The sequence below is a fragment of the Oncorhynchus keta genome, chromosome 10 (genome assembly GCF_023373465.1).
Source record: "Oncorhynchus keta strain PuntledgeMale-10-30-2019 chromosome 10, Oket_V2, whole genome shotgun sequence".
In the NCBI taxonomy this organism is placed as follows: Eukaryota; Metazoa; Chordata; class Actinopteri; order Salmoniformes; family Salmonidae; genus Oncorhynchus; species Oncorhynchus keta.
Window position 1 is genome coordinate 26,225,237 of NC_068430.1, and position 21,500 is coordinate 26,246,736.

At 43.6% G+C, this 21,500-nt stretch overlaps 1 protein-coding gene across 2 annotated transcripts in view; it reads right to left on the bottom strand.

Moving 5' to 3' along the window:
- LOC118388441 (receptor-type tyrosine-protein phosphatase gamma-like) overlaps nt 1-21,500 on the bottom strand; it is a 352,509-nt gene that overhangs the window by 74,663 nt on the left and 256,346 nt on the right. For both annotated transcript variants that reach the window (XM_035777526.2, XM_035777525.2), the window contains exon 5: nt 10,055-10,150. In XM_035777526.2, coding sequence (XP_035633419.2) covers nt 10,055-10,150 — 96 coding nt within the window. The remainder of the gene's footprint in view (nt 1-10,054; nt 10,151-21,500) is intronic.

Sequence of the window (21,500 nt, forward strand, 5' to 3'; positions counted from 1 at the left end):
TTGAGAGAATGCCAAGAGTGGGCAAAGCTGTCATCAAGGCAAAGGGTGGCTATTTGAAGAATCTCAAATATAAAATATATTTTGATTTGTTTAACACTTTTTGGTTGCAATATGATTCCCTACGTGTTATTTCATAGTTTTGATGTCTTCACTATTATTCTACAATGTAGAAAATAGTCAAAATAAAGAAAAACTCTTGAATGAGTAGGTGTGTCCAAACCTGACACGTAGTGTATATATATATATATATATATATATACACACACACTATATATTATTATAATTTTTTAAACCCCTTTTTCTTTCCAATTTTTGTGATATTCAATTGATAGATACAGTCTTGTCCCATCGCTGCGACTCCTGTACGGACTCGGGAGAGGTGAAGGTCGAGAGCAATGCGTCCTCTGAAACACGACCCTGCCAAGTTGCGCTGCTTCTTGACACACTGCTCGCTCAACCTGGATCGGAGGAAACACCATCTAACTGACGACTGTGTCAGGGTGCATGCACCCAGCCGACCACAGGAGTTGCTATAAAGCGATGGGAGAAGGTCATTCCGGCCGGCCAAATCCTCCCATAACCTGTACGACCATGGGCCAATTGTGCGCTGCCTCATGGGTCTCCCGATCGTGGCCGGCTACGACACAACCCGGTCTCGAACCCGGATCTGTAGTGACGCCTATAGCACTGTGATGCAGTGCCTTAGACCGCTGCGCCACTCGGGAGATGCTCTGCTTTTTTTACACCACATTCCAAAAAGCAAGTCCTGTAGGCTGTAGTTTTGTCTTATCTTGATTACAGTTGTGTGGTCGAGAACGGCAAAGAAAGATCGAGTTAAGCTACTTCTGTGGCCAAGAACAGAGTGGCACTTCTTGGTTTTCATTGTATTCAGAGGGCTAATATACTGTAAATACTTTGCATACCAATCTCTCTTGGCTAAGAGTTGAGGAGAGACTGACTGCATAACTACTTATTTTTATAAGAAACATTAATGCATTAAGCTCTAACACACACACTTACCCCACCAGACAAGCCACCAGGTTTTTTTTCACAGTCCACAAATCCAGAACAAATTCAAGAAAGCATATAGTATTATATAGAGCCCTTATTGCATGGAACTCCGTTCCATCTCATTTTGCTCAAATGAACAGCAAACCTGGTTTAAAAAAACCAGATAAAGCAACACCTCACGGCACAACGCCTCTCCCCTATTTGACCTGGATAGTCTGCGTGTATGTATTGATATGTTGGCGACAGTATGTGTGCCTTTTTTAAACTGATGTAGTTCTGTCCTTGAGCTGTTTTTTCTATTAATGTTCTGTATTATGTCATGTTTCATGTTTTGTGTGTGACCCCAGGAAGAGTAGCTTCTGCTTTCGCAACAGATAATGGGGATCCTAATAAAATACCAAATACCAAATATTTCAGGCTCTTGTCATCTCCTGTCTGGACTACTGCAACTCGCTGTTGGCTGGGCTCCCCGCTTGTGCCATCAAACCCCTGCAACGTATCCAGATCGTTGCAGCCCCCCTGGTTTTCAACCTTCCCGAGATGTCCCATTTCACCACGCTCCTCCGCACACTCCACTGGCTTCCAGTCAAAGCTCGTATCCATTACAAGACCATGTAAATGTCAACGTTGTGAACAGAGTGCCCCATACTCAAAATCAAATCAAATTTGATTTGTCACATGTGCCGAATACAACAGGTGTAGACTTTACCGTGAAATGCTTACTTACAAGCCCTTTTACCAACAATGCAGTTCAAGAAATGGAGTTAAGAAAATATTGACTAAATAAACTAAATAAAAATGTTTTTACTAAGTAACACAATAAAATAGCAATAATGAAGCTATATACAGGGGGGGCCGGTACCGAGTCAATGTAGGGGGTACAGGTTGGCAGAGGTAGTGGCAGTGGGGTTATGGTATGGGCAGGCATAAGATATGGACAATGAACACAATTGCATTTTATCAATGGCAATTTGAATGCACAGTGATACCTTGATGACATCCTGATGCCCATTGTCGTGCCATTCATTCGTCACCGTCACCTCATGTTTCAGTATGATAATGCACGACCCCATGATCTGTACACAATTCCTTGAAGCTGAACATTTCCCAATTCTTCCATTACCTTCATACTCACCAGACATGTAACCTGTTGAGCATGTTAGGGATGCTCTGGATTGACGTGTACGACAGCATGTTCCAGTTCCTGACAATTTCCAGCAACTTTGCACAGCCATTGAAGTGGAGTGGGACAACATTCCGAAGACCATAATCAACAGCCTAATCAACTTTATGCAAAGGAGATGTATCTTGCTGCATGAGGCAAATGGAGGTCACACTAGATACTGACTGGTTTTCTGATCCCACCCCCCTTCCTTGTTCATTAAGGTATCTATGACCAGCAGATCTGTATTCCCAGTAATGTGAAATCCATAGATTAGGACCAAATTAATTTACTTCATTTCACTGATTTCCTTATATGAACTGTAACTCGGTAATATCTTTGAAATTGTTGCATGTTGCGTTTATAGTGTAGTATTAATTGATTATATGTGTCCAAATTGTTCATGAGTTCCTAGTGGATAGACCATATGGTTCAAGAGAAAATTGTGAAATTAATGAAAAAAGCATCTAATCAACAATGGGATTTGACACCATGACAATGTCAACAAATGCATATTGCCATAGTAAAATAAATAAATGTCCGTAAAAAATATGTTGAAATCCTCATTTTAAACACCAATTGTCTTCACTAAGTTGATGGTTTATAAAAAAATATCATTTTTAATTATTTCACATATTTTACATGTGATAAGGCCACACAGAGGGCCAAAGATAATTACAGACACCTGTGATAATCGGAATGACCCAAAAGCGTCACTAGATGTCTTGTGATAGATTACATAACATCCTTTAAAGCTCCACAAATTCTGGTAGTTTACTGGTAAACTTTTAAAGTTTCCAGTGATACACCCTCCCTTTTCAACCCTAACTGGGACAAAGCCCCACACTGAGCTTCAACACACTTCAATCAATGGCTTTCTTTCATTGTCTCCCTGCATTGAGAGACTAGGAAGACCCCTACTGTAAGGACATCAATGTGAAGAGGATTAGAGAGTAACCACACAGTTTCAGGGGCAACCTTCACTGTTACCTTCCTTTCTTCCTAACCCTCCCATGGCACTCCTCTGTTGTTCAGTTACCCCCTGAGTCCAGGTCTATTCTTCAGCCACCTCTGTCACCACCTACTGTCTTCCTCTGTTCCTCTGTTCCCAGTCACCGTGTGAGGCATTGCACATCTACCACACTCCTTCGAGTTCTCTCCCACTGTCCTGCTATTTTTAAACACATCAAAGAAACGTGTTTTTGGTGGATGGCAGACCACAGAGAGTACTGAATGATTGTAGCAGCACTGGGGTTTTATTTAAGCAGAACCCTGCGCCAAATCTTCCTACTTAAGATAGCCCTCTGTGAAGACAGACTGAGAGAGGAAGAGAGAGATGGCTTCAAAGATAGAGACAGGGGTGAAAGGAGAAAAACAGATAGGGAGGGAGGCAGAGAGAGAGCGATGGAGAGCGTGACCAAGGGAATTATAGTTTCATTATTAATGATTGTCTGTTAAACCCACAGCTCTGTCCCATGTGAACCTCCTCCATGGGGTCACACACTGTGTTTGTCTCTGCATTGTCAGTACCACAGCACAGTCCCTCTCTTCTCCCCACACAGGCAGCCTGAGTCACCACACCACACTACAATGACACGGCAGAAAGATCAGGCCTATGCCATGTGACATCTCATCTCTTTATCATCCATCCAACAGCCCTGATCCTTTCTTCCTGACTTCTGTCATGGCATTTTTCGGCTTTACCAAATGAGGAGAGTTAGAAACTTCACACACCAGTCAGAGATACTTAAACTTAAACTATCTTTTTTAATAAGAGCTTTGCAATAGCCCTTTTTGACTTTCAATGATGCGCTATCTCTAATGAACCATTGAAAAGTCCCAACAGAAAAGTACAAAGATCTTTTATAGCCAAGATACACCCCCTATATGACGAATCACAGATCTTAGGAACAGTTCACAAAGGTTAAGATTTGTATGAAAGATATCTATAAAACATGGCAGACAGTTACTGCTGTGTCAACAGCTCTCATTGTAAAGACCCCCTCACTCCAAAAGGGAACCGTCTCTCCCTGGTACGGCATAGAACAGAACCATTAGCTCATGTTATCTGGAATGCTCTTTAGGCTTTATTACCCAAAGACATCGTAAATCTCCCCTGTCAGTGCTATCTCATAGAGGCCCATCCACAGTGGAACACACACACAATACTCTATTCTGTTGAATGTAACAACTATTATAATGTAATACAAGCATTATAACAATCTTACAAGCATTATAACATAACCATGCAATTTTCCACGACACTTCTCTTTACTATTATCAGTCCAAAAGGCCTGTTGAATCTCTCTGTATCTCCTTACAGTCACATAAAACAGTGAAGTGAAGAATAAAGGGCAAATGTAAATGAAGCTACTGTACCTTCAAGAGACTCTTGGCTCATTGCACCTTGAGGCTTTAATTGCAGTGCAGGCCAATCGGAGAGAGGGGATTGTTCGACAAACGAGGATATCTCTGCCGTGTCAGAGAGCAGTTGAAACACCTGCGTTTGCCTTCCCAATGACGTGAGAGCTAAAGAATAGCTGTGTCACTTTCTCGCAAGTGTGCTTATTGCTTTTGGACCTTTATCATATCTATACATGTAAAATTAGCACCTATGATCAATTAAGAGGGAGAAGTCACACCTAATGAAGAAACAGAAACTTAATTTGCACCGATATAAATACAGTGCCTTGCGAAAGTATTCGGCCCCCTTGAACTTTGCGACCTTTTGCCACATTTCAGGCTTCAAACATAAAGATTTTTTTTTTTAACCTTTATTTAACCAGGCAAGTCAGTTAAGCACACATTCTTATTTTCAATGACGGCCTGGGAACAGTGGGTTATCTGCCTGTTCAGGGGCAGAACGACAGATTTGTACCTTGTCAGCTCGGGGGTTTGAACTCGCAACCTTCCGGTTAGTCCAATGCTCTAACCACTCGGCTACGCTGCCGCCCCACAGACATAAAACTTTTTTTTTTGTGAAGAATCAACAACAAGTGGGACACAATCACGAAGTGGAATGACATTTATTGGATATTTCAAACTTTTTTAACAAATCAAAAACTGAAAAATTGGGCATGCAAAATTATTCAGCCCCCTTAAGTTAATACTTTGTAGCGCCACCTTTTGCTGCGATTCCAGCTGTAAGTCGCTTGGGGTATGTCTCTATCAGTTTTGCACATCGAGAGACTGACATTTTTTCCCATTCCTCCTTGCAAAACAGCTCGAGCTCAGTGAGGTTGGATGGAGAGCATTTGTGAACAGCAGTTTTCAGTTCTTTCCACAGATTCTCGATTGGATTCAGGTCTGGACTTTGACTTGGCCATTCTAACATGGATATGGATATGTTTATTATGATATGTTTATTTTTGAACCATTCCATTGTAGATTTTGCTTTATGTTTTGGATCATTGTCTTGTTGGAAGACAAATCTCCGTCCCAGTCTCAGGTCTTTTGCAGACTCCATCAGGTTTTCTTCCAGAATGGTCCTGTATTTGGCTCCATCCATCTTCCCATCAATTTTAACCATCTTCCCTGTCCCTGCTGAAGAAAAGCAGGCCCAAACCATGATGCTGCCACCACCATGTTTGACAGTGGGGATGGTGTGTTCAGGGTGATGAGCTGTGTTGCTTTTACGCCAAACATAACGTTTTGCATTGTTGCCAAAAAGTTCAATTTTGGTTATATCTGACCAGAGCACCTTCTTCCACATGTTTGGTGTGTCTCCCAGGTGGCTTGTGGCAAACTTTAAACAACACTTTTTATGAATATCTTTAAGAAATGGCTTTCTTCTTGCCACTCTTCCATAAAGGCCAGATTTGTGCAATATATGACTGATTGTCCTATGGACAGAGTCTCCCACCTCAGCTGTAGATCTCTGAAGTTCATCCAGAGTGATCATGGGCCTCTTGGCTGCATCAGTCTTCTCCTTGTATGAGCTGAAAGTTTAGAGGGACGGCCAGGTCTTGGTAGATTTGCAGTGGTCTGATACTCCTTCCATTTCAATATTATCGCTTGCACAGTGCTCCTTGGGATGTTTAAAGCTTGGGAAATCTTTTTGTATCCAAATCCGGTTTTAAACTTCTTCACAACAGTATCTCGGACCTGCCTGGTGTGTTCCTTGTTCTTCATGATGCTCTCTGCGCTTTTAACGGACCTCTGAGACTATCACAGTGCAGGTGCATTTATACGGAGACTTGATTACACACAGGTGGATTGTATTTATCATCATTAGTCATTTAGGTCAACATTGGATCATTCAGAGATCCTCACTGAACTTCTTGAGAGTGTTTGCTGCACTGAAAGTAAAGGGGCTGAATAATTTTGCACGCCCAATTTTTCAGTTTTTGATTTGTTAAAAAAGTTTGAAATATCCAATAAATGTCGTTCCACTTCATGATTGTGTCCCACTTGTTGTTGATTCTTCACAAAAAAATACAGTTTTATATCTTTATGTTTGAAGCCTGAAATGTGGCAAAAGGTCGCAAAGTTCAAGGGGGCCGAATACTTTCGCAAGGCACTGTATAAAGAGCTCCATCTTGTTTCTGAGGACAGTGACGTAGGAGGCAATCCATTCTTTAAGCTGAGAAATGTCCCTCTGAAACTAGGGCGACTGGTGTCACAGAGAGGAAGCAGAGACTAAGTGGCTATGCCATCCCGTTTCATCAACAACAACCCTGGCTCGAGTGCCAAAACATAATCTACCTGTACACTACAGTAACAGGCCTCACCTCCTCCTCAATTTACCACTTAAACTAAGAAATGCTAAATGCAACTACAGCAAATTACATTGAATTAATTCTGATTCTCTGTTAAAAGCTGGAACTAATTTATCCTCCAGTAGCAAGTACTCTGCTGAATTAGAAGCAGCACTGTAGGGTTTAGCACTGTTGGCATATAGTGTAATTAACTTCATTTGGAGGTAATTGATTTAGTGAGGAATGGAGAGTCACCTAAATAGAAGACAAAAAACTCCTTCATCAACACATTATTTCTATGGCTGCATCACATGTAAGACACTGCCTCTCCTTAATGTGCTGTACACCTTGGCTGAGTTGATCAGAAGTAAACTTCATGTTACCATAGTAACGCATGCTCCAGTGAGTAGTAAGCCTCTGTGAGCGATGCTGGGTCTGGTCTGCTCTACTCACACGTGTGTTTATCTGAATGACCGTATGGTGAATCACTGAGCATGTGGACTGTAAATAAGCCAATAAAACTGTAATGATAGCTGTTACTACTAAAATCTATTTCAATCAGGGGGCTGGGCACAGCACGAGAGTGGGCCGCAAAAGCAATGTAAGCCGCAGCCCTGAGCTCACACGGGCCGATAGGGCCAATTTGTCCTGTATGGCAACATACATCATTAAATGAATACATGCCACAGTGAGAGGAGAGCAATCTAATCACCACACACACACACAACACCTCACGGATCAACTCCTCCTTCCTATTTGACCAAGATAGCTTGTGTGTATGTATTTATGTGTAGGCTACGTCAGCCTTTTTTAAATTGATGTATTTCTGTCCTTGAGCTGTCCTTGTCTATTAATGTTCTGTATTATGACATGTTTCATGTTTTGTGTGGACACCAGGAAGAAGATCTGCTGCACCAGCTAATGGGGTGATCCTAATAAAACACCAAATACCAAACACACACACGCTGACTGAGACACACACACACACACACACACACACACACACACACACACACACACACACACACACACACACACACACACACACACACACACACACACACACACACACACACACACACACACACACACACACACACACACACACACGCTGACTGAGACACATACACACACGCTGACTGAGACACACACACACACACACACACACACACACACACACACACACACACACACACACACACACACACACACACACACACACCCACACACACAGATGTACACTGAGTGTTACACTTCCTAAAATTGAGTTGCATCCCCTTTTAACCTCAGAACAGCCTCAATTCGTCGGGGCATGGACTTTACTAGGTGTCGAAAGCGTTCCACAGGGATGTTGGCCCATGTTGACTCCAAAGCATTCCACAATTGTGCCAAGTTGGCTGGATGTCCTTTGGGTGGTGAACCATTCCCGATACACACGGGAAACTGTTGAGCGTGAAAAAAACAGCAGACTTGCAGTTCTTAACCAGTGCACCTGGCAACTACTACCAAACTCTGTTCAAAGGCACATTCAATCTTTGTCTTGCCCATTCACCCTCTGTATGACATACATACACAATCCATGTTTCAATTATCTCAAGACTTAAAAATACTTCTGTAACCTGTCTCCTCCCCTTCATCTACATTGCCTGAAGTGGATTTAATGAGTGACATCAATTAGGGATCATAACATTCATCTGGATTCACCTGGTCAGTCTATGTCATTGAAAGTTCATAATGTTTTGTACACTCAGCATATATACAGTACACACACATGAATATGACACTCCTTGAAGGGGTCACTTGATTGGTAAATTGCTGTAGTTGTTTTGTGAACTCATTTATTGTCTGTAATCAGGTTGCTATTAGCTAGTTGTTGTTTTTTAAGCGGCCTGATGGGGATGTGGAACTTGGCAGACAGAGGAGAGGAGCTTTACGGTCATCACCATAGAGGAATGCCTCACTTTTTAACAGGATACCTCTTCACGATAACCACCCCCGAGGGATACATCCACTCTCCAGGCCTGCCAGATACTGGCTCTCTGACAATCAGTTTGGTGGTTGCACGTGTTTATTACTGTGTGATCTCGTTCAGGGGTACACACACTCCTCTATAAAAGACAACGTTATGACTGCTATCTTCAGGGGTCTAGGGAAAGTGTTCTGAAGCTGTGTGCGTGCCATTAAGGCTTTCCATTTCCCTGTGCTCTGTATTCCACATGTTAACACGTGCCGTTTACACATGCCCACCCACGCAGGTGCAGGTTACTGTTTGAGAGAGGAGCAAGTGTTTGAGTTTGAGGAGATCAAAGATAGAGGGGGGTTGCAGTGCTTGGTAGGAGAGACAGGGGGAAAGAGAGTGAGAGAGAGAGCAAGGGAGAGAAGGAGAGCAGGCAGACAGTCATTGTAATTCAGTGGACGCAAGTAAAGAGAATGCCCAATCTGGACCGAAGAGGACTGGAGGATTATGCAAGCGTTGGTGTGCATGTGTTGGTGAGTGTGTATGTCTCTCGGTCTCATGTGTTGGTGAGTGTGTATGTCTCTCGGTCTCATGTGTTGGTGAGTGTGTATGTCTCTCGGTCTCATGTGTTGGTGAGTGTGTATGTCTCTCGGTCTCATGTGTTGGTGAGTGTGTATGTCTCTCGGTCTCATGTGTTGGTGAGTGTGTATGTCTCTCGGTCTCATGTGTTGGTGAGTGTGTATGTCTCTCGGTCTCATGTGTCGGTGAGTGTGTATGTCTCTCGGTGTGTGTAAGGGAGTATTAAAGGAAAGTTAATGGACCAAGTAAAAGCCCACTTACGCAATCGATGGCATCAAATGAACTTTTAATCCTGCCAATTCAGAGTCATGGAGTTGACAATGACCCCGCCCACTGCTAGCCCAACAGACCCACACACTCAGGCCAAACAACACTTATATCTCCACTTAAGACAATACAGAGCCAAGTCAGTTGCACAGATAAACACAGTGCTCAGGGACAACACAAGAAACACATTTATTTTCCAAGCTTATTAATGTGTTTCTTCCGCAGCAGTGATGGTAAAACAGTAATGTTGTGTTTCACTTCTGATATGTGCATTGATTTAGAGTGAGTCAATGTGTTGTTCCATGAGCCATATAGATTGCTATAAGGTCATATCAAAATCCTATGAGTGAGAAGCCAAAAATACAAGACAAATGTTCTCACCTGAAAGAAGACCGACATCACTGCAATGATCCTCTTCTGACGTATTGCAGCACTGAGGCTGTCAAAGTCATCCGAGTTATACATGTAGATCTGCATCTATTCAGGAGAGAGAACAAGAGAAAGACAGGGAGAGAGAACGAGAGAAAGACAGGGAGAGAATGAGAGAAAGACAGGGAGAGAAAATGAGAGAAAGACAGGGAGAGAGAATGAGAGAAAGACGGAGAGAGAACGAGAGAAAGACAGGGAGAGAGAACGAGAGAAAGACAGGGAGAGAGAACGAGAGAAAGACAGGGAGAGAGAACGAGAGAAAGACAGGGAGAGAGAACGAGAGAAAGACAGGGAGAGAGAACGAGAGAAAGACAGGGAGAGAGAACGAGAGAAAGACAGGGAGAGAGAATGAGAGGAAGACAGGGAGAGAGAATTAAAGAGTTAGGGATCCATCTGTAAAACTTCCACTTCTCTCAAGGAATAGCTTGGATCTCCAAATTGCGTCCTTAATGGCTATGTCAGCAGAGCCACAGAACATATAAATGGGAGTGTGTTCTGCTCTCTGACTCCTCTCTCATCTGTGGGGTTTCTCTGAATCCTTGAATAATACACAGCCCTGCACTGGTTGAGGGTTACTTCATACGTTGGACTGATGTGTGGTGAGCTTTTAGCGGCCAAATCGGCAGCAGAAGAAGCATCACCCAAGTGGGTGCTACACATCGATGATGGAGGAGTCGTCCAGTAGTTACGAGAGAGCTGAGGAATGACGAGAACAATGTCTTGTCTGAGAACAACTCCAGCGAGCTAACTCCATCACCACCATCATTACCAACACTGTCCCTACCATCCAACTCAGCTGCCATCCAAGTCGGCTGCCAGCAGAATACCGGTAGATGCCTTCCCCAAACGCAGGCACCCTCTGAAGCTAGAGACTTGATGCTTGCTTGTTTTACATTTCAAGAAATGTTCTATTATGTTTTTGTTTACTTGTATGTGCTGTGTACTGCAGTTCAGCTTTTAGCTGCCAAGTACGACCTACATGTACAAATGAAATAAACTACTAGCACTACAAAAAAATATGTAATTAGGTCAAAGGTAATACATTGGTTATAGATCAATTACAGCTTATTTATTCCCATAGAGCTGCTTAAAGACACCCTGGACCATACATGGACCTTCCAGGGCTGAGCAGTGTCAATATGGGCTGTAAGTAATCCACTCTGCTCTCAGACACAGACACACTGATCCAGACAGATAGAGGCCTAGAACTGTAGCTTAGTTAGCCTGCTGTTAACATAATCTGTATAAATAGCCCACTCAAGACTGGAAGGATGTACAGATAGCTTGTTAGATCCCCCCTTTCTATCTCTCTCTCTCTTTCATAAACACACATGCACATATAGCACAACCAACACGGTCCTCTCCATCAGGCCGGTTGTCATGGTGATATGCAGCAGGCAAAGCTCACTCACACATGCACACACGTACGTGTAAAGGACGTCACACCACTTGCTTAGCAAGTACCACTTCCTCCGGATTCGGCACATACCTGTCTCAAACCCGGGATCTACCGATTGCGCCAAATGTAGCTAATGAGGCAGCGCAGACATTTATGACTGAGGAGTACATTTGCGTCCATGTGTTACACACACACACACACACACACACACACACACACACACACACACACACACACACACACACACACACACACACACACACACACACACACACACACACACACACACACACACACACACACACTCACATCCGGTGGGTGGGATTAAGGATGTAGCGTGTGTCCTACTCAGAGATCGGGGTCTTTAATCAGGAAAGAGAGAGCCTTCAGCATTTCCTAATATGTTAAGGGAAGAAGCAGCTTCCTCAAACACAATACACAACCACACAGCTACTTCATCATCACCAGAATCTGTGTGTGTGTGTATTTCAGATGGGATCATCTCTCTCTAATATGATAGAGAACCACAGCGACACACACTCCATCATCATCAACTGTGCGTCAAATAATCAGTATCATCACTAAATCAAGTGCGGGTTGTGGGACGTGTGTGAAGTGAGGTCCTTCACTGTAGGATTACAGGGTTTATGTGTGTACATTTCAGCCTGGCAAGAATTCAATATATTTCCTCCTTATTGTTTAAGATGACAAGTTGAATGCAATGCCTCAATGTAGCAAGACACACACACCTGCACACACACACACGCACGCACGCACGCAGGCACACATACACACAAGTCAGGCCCCTCTCTCATTCCCCACGGTCTATCGTGTGAAGGTGAAGCTCCCTTCTTCTGGAGTGTGTGTGTTTACATGAAAGCTGTGGAGATAAATGCTGTAGGGGAACACATTCTGCGCCTGCCAAAATCCATTTTCTCACAATATCAACATCGTCAATATTATTCCAGTTGCATTTTCCACGCTTCTGTAATCCTGACATAAAGCAGGGTGCATAGCCTCCTTTGATCTATTTGAGGCGTAAACAGTTCTGTGGCCTCCTAATATACTATGGAGTCCAAAATGATTGGATGGCTTGATGAAGATGAGCAAATAAGTATCAAATAAATAATTGCAATTTTTTTGGGGGAAAGATTATATTATTTTAAAGTAATATAATTGCTCAGAGAAAGAGATTTTAATTAAGAAGTAATAATAAAATCACTAAAAGATAGGGGTCAAAATTATTGGATCCCCTGAATAACTCATCCCTACTGTAAAATATGGTGGTGGATCTTTGACGTGATGGGGCCCTTGTTATTAAGGTCAACGGCATCATGAACGTTACCAAGTATCAGGATATTTTAGCCAAAAACCTGCTCATCTTTATCAAGGGATCCAATAATTCTGGACCCCACTGTAGAGCTCATAGTACAATATGTGTTTTTGAATTTAGAACGGAGCAAACTGGACCCTAATACCATCAGCTTCTTCTGTCAGTTAATTGATGGCAATAATAGCAGCATTGCAGCTCTACAGTACTTGTGTACACACATGCACGCATGTATACACACACACACACACACACGCACGCACGCACGCACGCACGCACACACACACACACACACACACACACACACACACACACACACACACACACACACACACACAGAGTGCTAGCTGAGTTAGCGGAGACATCAATTCCTAAATAAGGGAGAGCAGGTGGCATGGCAGGGTCTTACATATTTGAACTTCCGCATATTGAGAGCTGTGGATCACTGGTCACTTTGCATTCAGCCCAGAAGAGATGTGGCGGGTGGCGACACATTCTCCATACTCATCTCAGACAAGAAGACACAATCTTCACGCACTGCACACAGAATACTAGAGCACCTCAGCAACCAGGATGGACATTAGACAAAGACTCAATGGAAGACACAGGGGGCAATTGGAACCCTGAATGATCCTATTTCATTAGTGTGTGGTCTCAGTTTACTGTGCTGCATGTTTGACTGGAGCACTACGTGCTGTGAGTCATAGTGTGATTGACATGGCTATGAGAGATCCTGGAGAGTTGCAAGAGCTTGTTAAACTGAATCTCCTGTTCTTAGTGCTGGGCTAGAACAAAAGCCTGCACACCCTATTATACACCATGACTAGGGCTGGTGACCATTGGTTTAGCAGCAGTATAGAGAGGGGTGAGAGGGAGGAGTCCTGGACACAGAGTACACCGAGTGTGATCCAGTACAGTGCGTCACCAGTATATCATGCCACTGAAGGACAGACCTCACACCCTATGGTCCCAGCCATGCCATCCTCTTTTCCCTTTAATGACTGATGTCACTCCTGTGTCATCATTATTCAATACCAGGCTGAAATTAAGTCAAGAAATATGGAACATATACACACACAGACATACAGACATGCACACAGACACACTCTCTCTCTCGATTTTGTGGATCGCTTACACACACATAATCAAACACAAAGAAAGAAAGGAACCAGGGGACTGGTTGTTGACATTCCTGAGTGAATGCAAACGTGTTTAAATGCAAGGTATTTTCCTCTCCTAGTTCACAGAAAAGCCTGGACAAATATGCACAGGCTTACAGAGAGCAAGCAGGTTTGTGTCAGGCCTGTCTCCTGCTCTCCTGTGTGTGTGTGTGTGTGTGTGTGTGGTGTGTGTGTGTGTGTGTGCGCGCGTGTGTGTGTGTGTGTGTGTGTGTGTGTGTGTGTGTGTGTGTGTGTGTGTGTGTGTGTGTGTGTGTGTGTGTGTGTGTGTGTGTGTGTGTGTGTGTGTGTGTGTGTGTGTGTGTGTGTGTGTGAGAGAGAGAGAGAGAGAGAGAGAGAGAGAGAGAGAGAGAGAGAGAGAGAGAGAGCTGTGATCCCAGGCTCTATTAACACAAAGGTCACGGTGAGCTATAACAGAGGTCTGCTCACACATCCCACTGGGCACAGATGTCAATTTAACGTCAACTTCACGTTGACGTGACGTTGAAATGACGTGGAAACAACATTGATTCAACTAGTGTGTGCCCAGTGGGATATCAACACACAAGGAACAGCATAGCAGTTGATGGGGAGAAAAGGCAGTCATAGAGCATGACGATGCAGACGGAAATACAATGATAAACAAAGATATATTCTCCAAATCTTCATTCCTGCCCTGCAGAACTTTTGTAACCGGTAGAAAAGGGGAAACCATGACAGAATATAATCTGCACCCAGATAGAAAGCAAAGAAGGGTCTTGATATATTCAGACCTCACTGTGCTGTATCTCTTCTCTCTCTCTCTTTCTCACTCTCTCAATGTTTTTCTATCTCCCCCGAAATTTCCCATGGTCAGCAGAAAAGCACCCACTACACAGAGATCATTCCAATAACACAATGCCTAAGAGAGAAAGCGAGAGAAATGTCTTGACTGGTACACAATGACACACACACCACACACAGTGCAGGAAACACTCTGGGAGCACCGATCTACACACCAAAATCAGCAGCAAGGAAAAACCACCTGGGTAGAAGAGAAGTATAATTCAAGAGAAAAAGAACAGGGGAGGAAATCTGCCTTGTTTCATGGCCTTAGGGGGTCTGTAACACCATCTCTCCATTCCTCTAGTTTAAAAACAGGGTAGTAGGTGCACAGCAAAGACTCCATGCTCCATCTCAACTCAAAACAACCATGCTTTTCCCCAGAATGCAGGAAGGGAGACCCCGCTACTCCTCACAGGGGTCCATCATCACTAATCTCCCAAATTTAGAGTAGCAGCCAGAACCCAGGAGATGGTCAGAGATGGTTTGAACATGCTAACCATTGGAGCAGGGTCACGGTCAAGGTCCCACTAAAAATAACCCCTCCTCCAACGCCGTCCTTGACTGATAGAACAGGGGTGGTGGAGTTCCTCTGATGAGTTCCTCTCCCCTTACATCAAAGGCCTAGGGAGAGGAAGTGACCAAGACCACTCATTACAGCCAATCAGCTGACTTCCTGGGCTGTGGTGGCCTCAGGCAAGGGCTGGCCAATAATTTGAGCCTGTCTCTGTGCTCGGGGAGATACACATAATGACCAGTGTCTTAACAATGTTAACCAATTCGTTGTTTTAATTTCCTCATTGTCCTGGCTTAGAGTGGATCCATAGCTCAGGACACCCTCTCACTGGTGACTCCCAGAGCAGAGCAGTAATTACTGAAGAGCCTCACTGAGATTATAACTAATAGCCACGTCAATTACAAAGGCCCTATCCAGAAACATTATGACATTGTTATGAGCACAAACAAAACACAGCAAAAAATTTAATTTGTATCACACAGAGTGACTGACATGTTTTGGTGTCAGTATATGTCGTGAGACAGTGATAGTGACTCTGAGGTTGACTTATTCAGGCGAGATATTCTAATAATTCAACTTCACTCCATCATGGGGCCAAATGATCAAGCATGCACGCACCCACATCTATTCTATACAGTATGTACATCACAAATAAGTGTTCACCAAGACAAAAACAAATATTACTGTACTCTATATATGAAAAGAAAAACATCCCAAAATACTATTTTGAGGTATAAAAAAAAAGAAGCATAGATTGATTTATTTTAGCTCACTTCAATCCATTGTACAGGATGCTAACAGGTGACTGACGTTTCGACGTCAAGCTGACATCTTTGTCACACCCTGATCTGTTTCACCTGTCTTTGTGATTGTCTCCACCCCCCTCCAGGTGTCGCCCATCTTCCTCATTATCCCCTGTATATTTATAGCTGTGTTCTCTGTTTGTCTGTTGCCAGTGAGTTTTGTTCGTAAATCCTACCAGCGTTTGTTTCCCTGCTCCTGCCTGTTTTCCTGCTCCTGTTTTCTAGTCCTACCCGGATTTGACTGTTCTACCTGCCCTGACCCTGAGACTACCTGTCGTTTTGTACCTTACCCCAGCGTTCTGAATTATTGACCCCTGCCTGCCCTGACCCTGAGACTACCTGTCGTTTTGTACCTTACCCCAGCGTTCTGAATTATTGACCCCTGCCTGCCCTGACCCTGAGACTGCCTGCCGTTCTGGACCCATTACACCCTTTCTGGATTACTGACCCCTGCCTGCCTTGACCTGTCATTAGGCCTGCCCCTGTGGTTGTAATAAACTCTTTACTTCTACACTGTCTGCATCTGGGTCTTACTTCAACATGATAGTCTTCCTCAGAGTGACGTGACCATTGCACTTAGCCTCGTGGCACAATGAGACACAACAATGTCAGAAAATAATAATATGCTGCAAGGTAAATGGCAAATTATTGCACAAAATAATAGTAATAATAAGAGAAATAGTGTGTCTCATTAATCAATAGGCCATTTCAAAACATGCATAGATGATATTTGGGTGTCTGTGAATCCGGAGACACAGAGACCCCCAAAATAAAGGCAACAACATTATAGAAACGAGGACAGTGAAAAATCATTGTTTATCCCCTTAGGATCCACAGTGTCTAAGGACATACTGAAATATTATCATTATTATTTTCTTACATTGTTGTGTCTCAAATAGGAGCTAAGTGCAATGGTCAGATCACTCTGAGCAAGACGTCAGCTTAACGTCGACACGTCAGTCACCTGTTCGCATCCTGTACAATGGATTGAAGTGAGCTAAAATAAATACATTTGTGCTTTTTTTTGTTGAGTGCTCCAACTCCTTTATTCATTTGGGAAGTTTTTCTTGGTAAGCCCGTCTCATGATTTTGGTCATTCAGTGGAGGCTGGTGGGAGGAGCTAGAGGAGGACGGGCTCATTGTAATGGTTGGAATGGAACAGTATCAAACAGATCAAACATATGGAAACCACATTTGACTCCATTCCATTGGTTCCATTCTAGCCATTACAATAAGCCTGTCCTTCTATAGCTCTTCCCGCCATCCTCCACTGTTGTCATGTTGTTGAGCACCCCTCTTTTCCGTTGTTTGCTGAAGTGAGAGGTCCAACTGGACTCTGTACTCTATATATACACAGTTGAAGTCGGAAGTTTACATACACCTTAGCCAAATACATTTAAACTCAGTTTTTCACAATTCCTGACATTTAATCCTAGTAAACATTGCCGATCTTAGGTCAGTTAGGATCACCACTTTATTTTAAGAATGTGAAATGTCAGAATAATAGTAGAGAGAATTATTTATTTCAGCTTTTATTTCTTTCATCACATTCCCAGTGGGTCAGAAGTTGACATCCACTCAATTAGTATTTGGTAGCATTGCCTTTAAAAACGTTTCGGGTAGCCTTTCACAAGCTTCCCACAATAAGTTGGGTGAATTTTGGCCCATTCCTCCTGACAGAGCTGGTGGAACTGAGTCAGGTTTGTAGGCCGTCTTGCTCGCACACACTTTTTCAGTTCTGCCAACAAATGTTGTATAGGATTCAGGTCAGGTCTTTCTGATGGCCACTCCAATACCTTGACTTTGTTGTCCTTAAGCCATTTTGCCACAACTTTAGAAGTATGCTTGGGGTCATTGTCCATTTGGAAGACCCATTTGCGACCAAGCTTTAACTTCCTGACTGATGTCTTGAGCTGTTGCTTCAATATATCCACATACTTTTCCTGCCCCATGATGCCATCTATTTTGTGAAGTGCACCAGTCCCCCCTACAGCAAAGCACCCCCACAACATGATGCTCCCACCCCTGTGCTTCACGGTTGGGATGGTGTTCTTCTGCTTGCAAGCCTCCCCCTTCCAAACATAACGATGGTCATTATGGCCAAACACTGCTATTTATGTTTCATCAGACCAGAGGACATTTCTCCAAAAAGTACCATCTTTGTCCCCTGTGCATTTGCAAACCGTAGTCTGGCGTTTTCATGGCGGTTTTGGAGCAGTGGCTTCTTCCTTGCTGAGCGGCCTTTCAGGTTAGGTCGATATAGGACTGTTTCCTCCAGCATCTTCACAGGGTCCTTTGCTGTTGTTCTGCGATTGATTTGCACTTTTCACACCAAAGTACATTCATCTCTAGGAGACAGAACACGTCTCCTTCCTGAGCAGTATGACAGCTGCATGGTCCCATGGTGTTTACACTTGTGTATTATTGTTTGTACAAATGAATGTGGTACCTTCAGGCGTTTGGAAAGGATGAAACAGACTTGTGGAGGTCTACATTTTTTTCTGAGGTCTTGGCTGATTTCTTTTGATTTTCCCATGATGTCAAGCAAAAAGACACTGAGTTTGAAGGTAGGCAATGAAATACATCCACAGGTACACCTACAATTGACTCAAAGGATGTCATGGCTTTAGAAGCTTCTGATAGGCTAAATGACATCATTTGAGTCAATTTTCTGGAATTTTCCAAGCTGTTTAAAGGTACAGTCAACTTAGTGTATGTAAACTTCTGACCCACTGGAATTGTGATACAGTGAATTATAAGTGAAATAATCTGTCTGTAAACAATTGTTGGAAAAATGACTTGTGTCATGCACAAAGTAGATGTTCTAACTGACTTGCCAAAACTATAGTTTGTTAACAAAAAAATTGTGGAGTGGTTGAAAAACAAGTTTTAATGACTCCAACCTAAATGTATGTAAACTTCCGACTTCAACTGTATTAATATCTTGCATGAGAGCGAGGAAAACATTACCCCAACATTAACGGGTCTATGTGATTAATCATGAGACCTATGCAGATGGCATGTTAATGTATCATGATTATGGATCCTCTGTGTGGCCTCTCATGGAGGTAGAGAGTGCCATGGTTGGCCTGGCGCCTCCATCCCTCACTATGTTGGCTTTGACTGACAGGCTGCGTTTATCCACCTCCACACTTTATCTCTTTAGAACAACAGCCATCAACGTGAAGGAAGGAGGCAGATAAACTAGTGGCCAGAGCCCCGGGGAGCGCTTCCCAAAGATTTCCCATCCATTCAGCCAACACACTCACGCACATGTTCTCCCTCCCCTCTTCTCCACCCTCAATCTCTACAACCTTTTCTCCCTCTGCTTGTGTCAGACAGCACAGACAGCACAATTTTCCAATTTCTCCTGCACAAATGAGCCAATTGAAATCTTTGCTCCTGACAGAGGGGATAGCACCTCATGTGAATCCTACAGACACATCTAAAAATGTTTTAGACTTTACGGACCACCAGGAGAGAGAAAAAAATATGTTAGAGCAGTTAAGGGCACGTTCCAAGTATATAGCGCTTGACAGCCTTAATATAACTGGTATTATAAACTGAGTGATTCAAGCTCTGAATGCTGATTGGCTGACAGCCGTCGTATATTAGACCATATACCACAGGTATGACAAAACAGTGTGTTTTACTGCTCTAATTATTAGTTTATAATAGCAAAAAGGCCACTAGGGGTTTGTGATATATGACCAATATACTATGGCTAAGAACTGTGTCCAGGCACTCCATGCTGTATCGGAGTAAAGAACAGCCCTTAGCTGGGGTATAACCGTAGTATACCACACCCTCTTGGGCCTTATTGCTTAAATAACACCACACAGGTTCAGAATCCCAACGAGAGAGGGGCCATGGTGCTTATAAAGCAGTGGTATTCAAAGTCGGGGTCGCGACCCCACTGGGGGAGGTGCAGAGGGGTCGGAAAAATAAATAAAACAATATTTTTATTTTATTAGTAACAACAAATTAAGAGTACAAATATGGGATGGGACAAATATGCATGTTTGAGAAAGATAATCTAAAAAATACATGAATTGGTTTCCTTTAATTTAGATAAGAGATGAAAATGCTATGAATTGAAGGTTTTTTATTGATGTAAAAATCTAAATTTACCAGTTTTAAGGTTGTGTCATTAGATTCGGGGTGGGGTCACCAGAAATTATTGGGGAAAAAATGGGGTTCCCGCTTAATAAGTTTGAATACCACTGTCCTAAAGACTGAAGAGAGAAGAGAGGAAATGAGGAAGAAGAGAGGGGAACATGGCCATATCAACTACACCAAGCATGTCTGCCATATACACGGGTGGAATGTTTACTCAAGAGCATGGCTTAAATGCTGAAAAGACAAAAACGCAATGAGGCCTGAGTGTGATTTATCTGCCAAGCTGTAGAAGGAATATTAATCATGGTTGTGCACCTGTGTGTACTGTATGTTCTGTATATGGCAGCTCCTCCCTATCCTGCACTACACTGAGATGACTCAGCAACCAGCATGCTGAGATTCAAGATCACATTTACTTCTCTGACAACGCTATGTCAGCCCAGGGCCCCGTAAAACAGGGGAAGGAGACAGAGAAAGAGTGCTGGGAAGAGGGAGCAAAAGAATGGGGGAGACAGATGGAAAGAGAGAGCGGAAGATAGTGGAAGAGAGAGTGGAAGAGAGAGTGGAAGAGGGAGGGAAAGAGAGAGTGGAAGAGGTAGTGAAAGAGGGTGGAAAAGAGAGAGGGGAAGAGAAGGGAAGAGGAAGTGGAAGAGGGAGTGGAAGAGGGAGGGAAAGAGAGAGGGGAAGAGAAGGGAAAGAGAGAGGGGAAGAGAAGTGAAGAGGGAGTGGAAGAGGGAGGGAAAGAGAGAGGGGAAGAGGGAGTGGAAGAGGGAGGGAAAGAGAGAGTGGAAGAGGGAGGGGAAGAGGTAGTGAAAGAGGGTGGAAAAGAGAGAGGGGAAGAGAAGGGAAGAGGGAGTGGAAGAGGGAGGGAAAGAGAGAGGGGAAGAGAAGGGAAGAGGGAGTGGAAGAGGGAGGGAAAGAGAGAGGGGAAGAGAGAGTGGAAGAGAGAGTGCAAGAGAGAGTGGAAGAGAAGGGGAAGAGGGAGGGGAGAGAGAGTGGAAGAGAGGGGAAGAGGGAGGGGAAGGGGGAGTGGAAGAGAGGGGAAGAGGGAGTGTAAGAGAGAGGGGAGAGAGGGGAAGAGAGTGGAAGAGAGGGGGGGAGAGAGGGGAAGAGAGAGTCGAAGAGAGGGGGGGAGAGAGGGGAAGAGGGAGGGGAAGAGAGAGGTGAGAGAGAGGGGAAGTGGGAGTGGAAGAGAGAGGGGAAGAGAGAGGGGAAGAGGGAGTGGAAGAGAGAGGGGATAGAGAGAGTGGA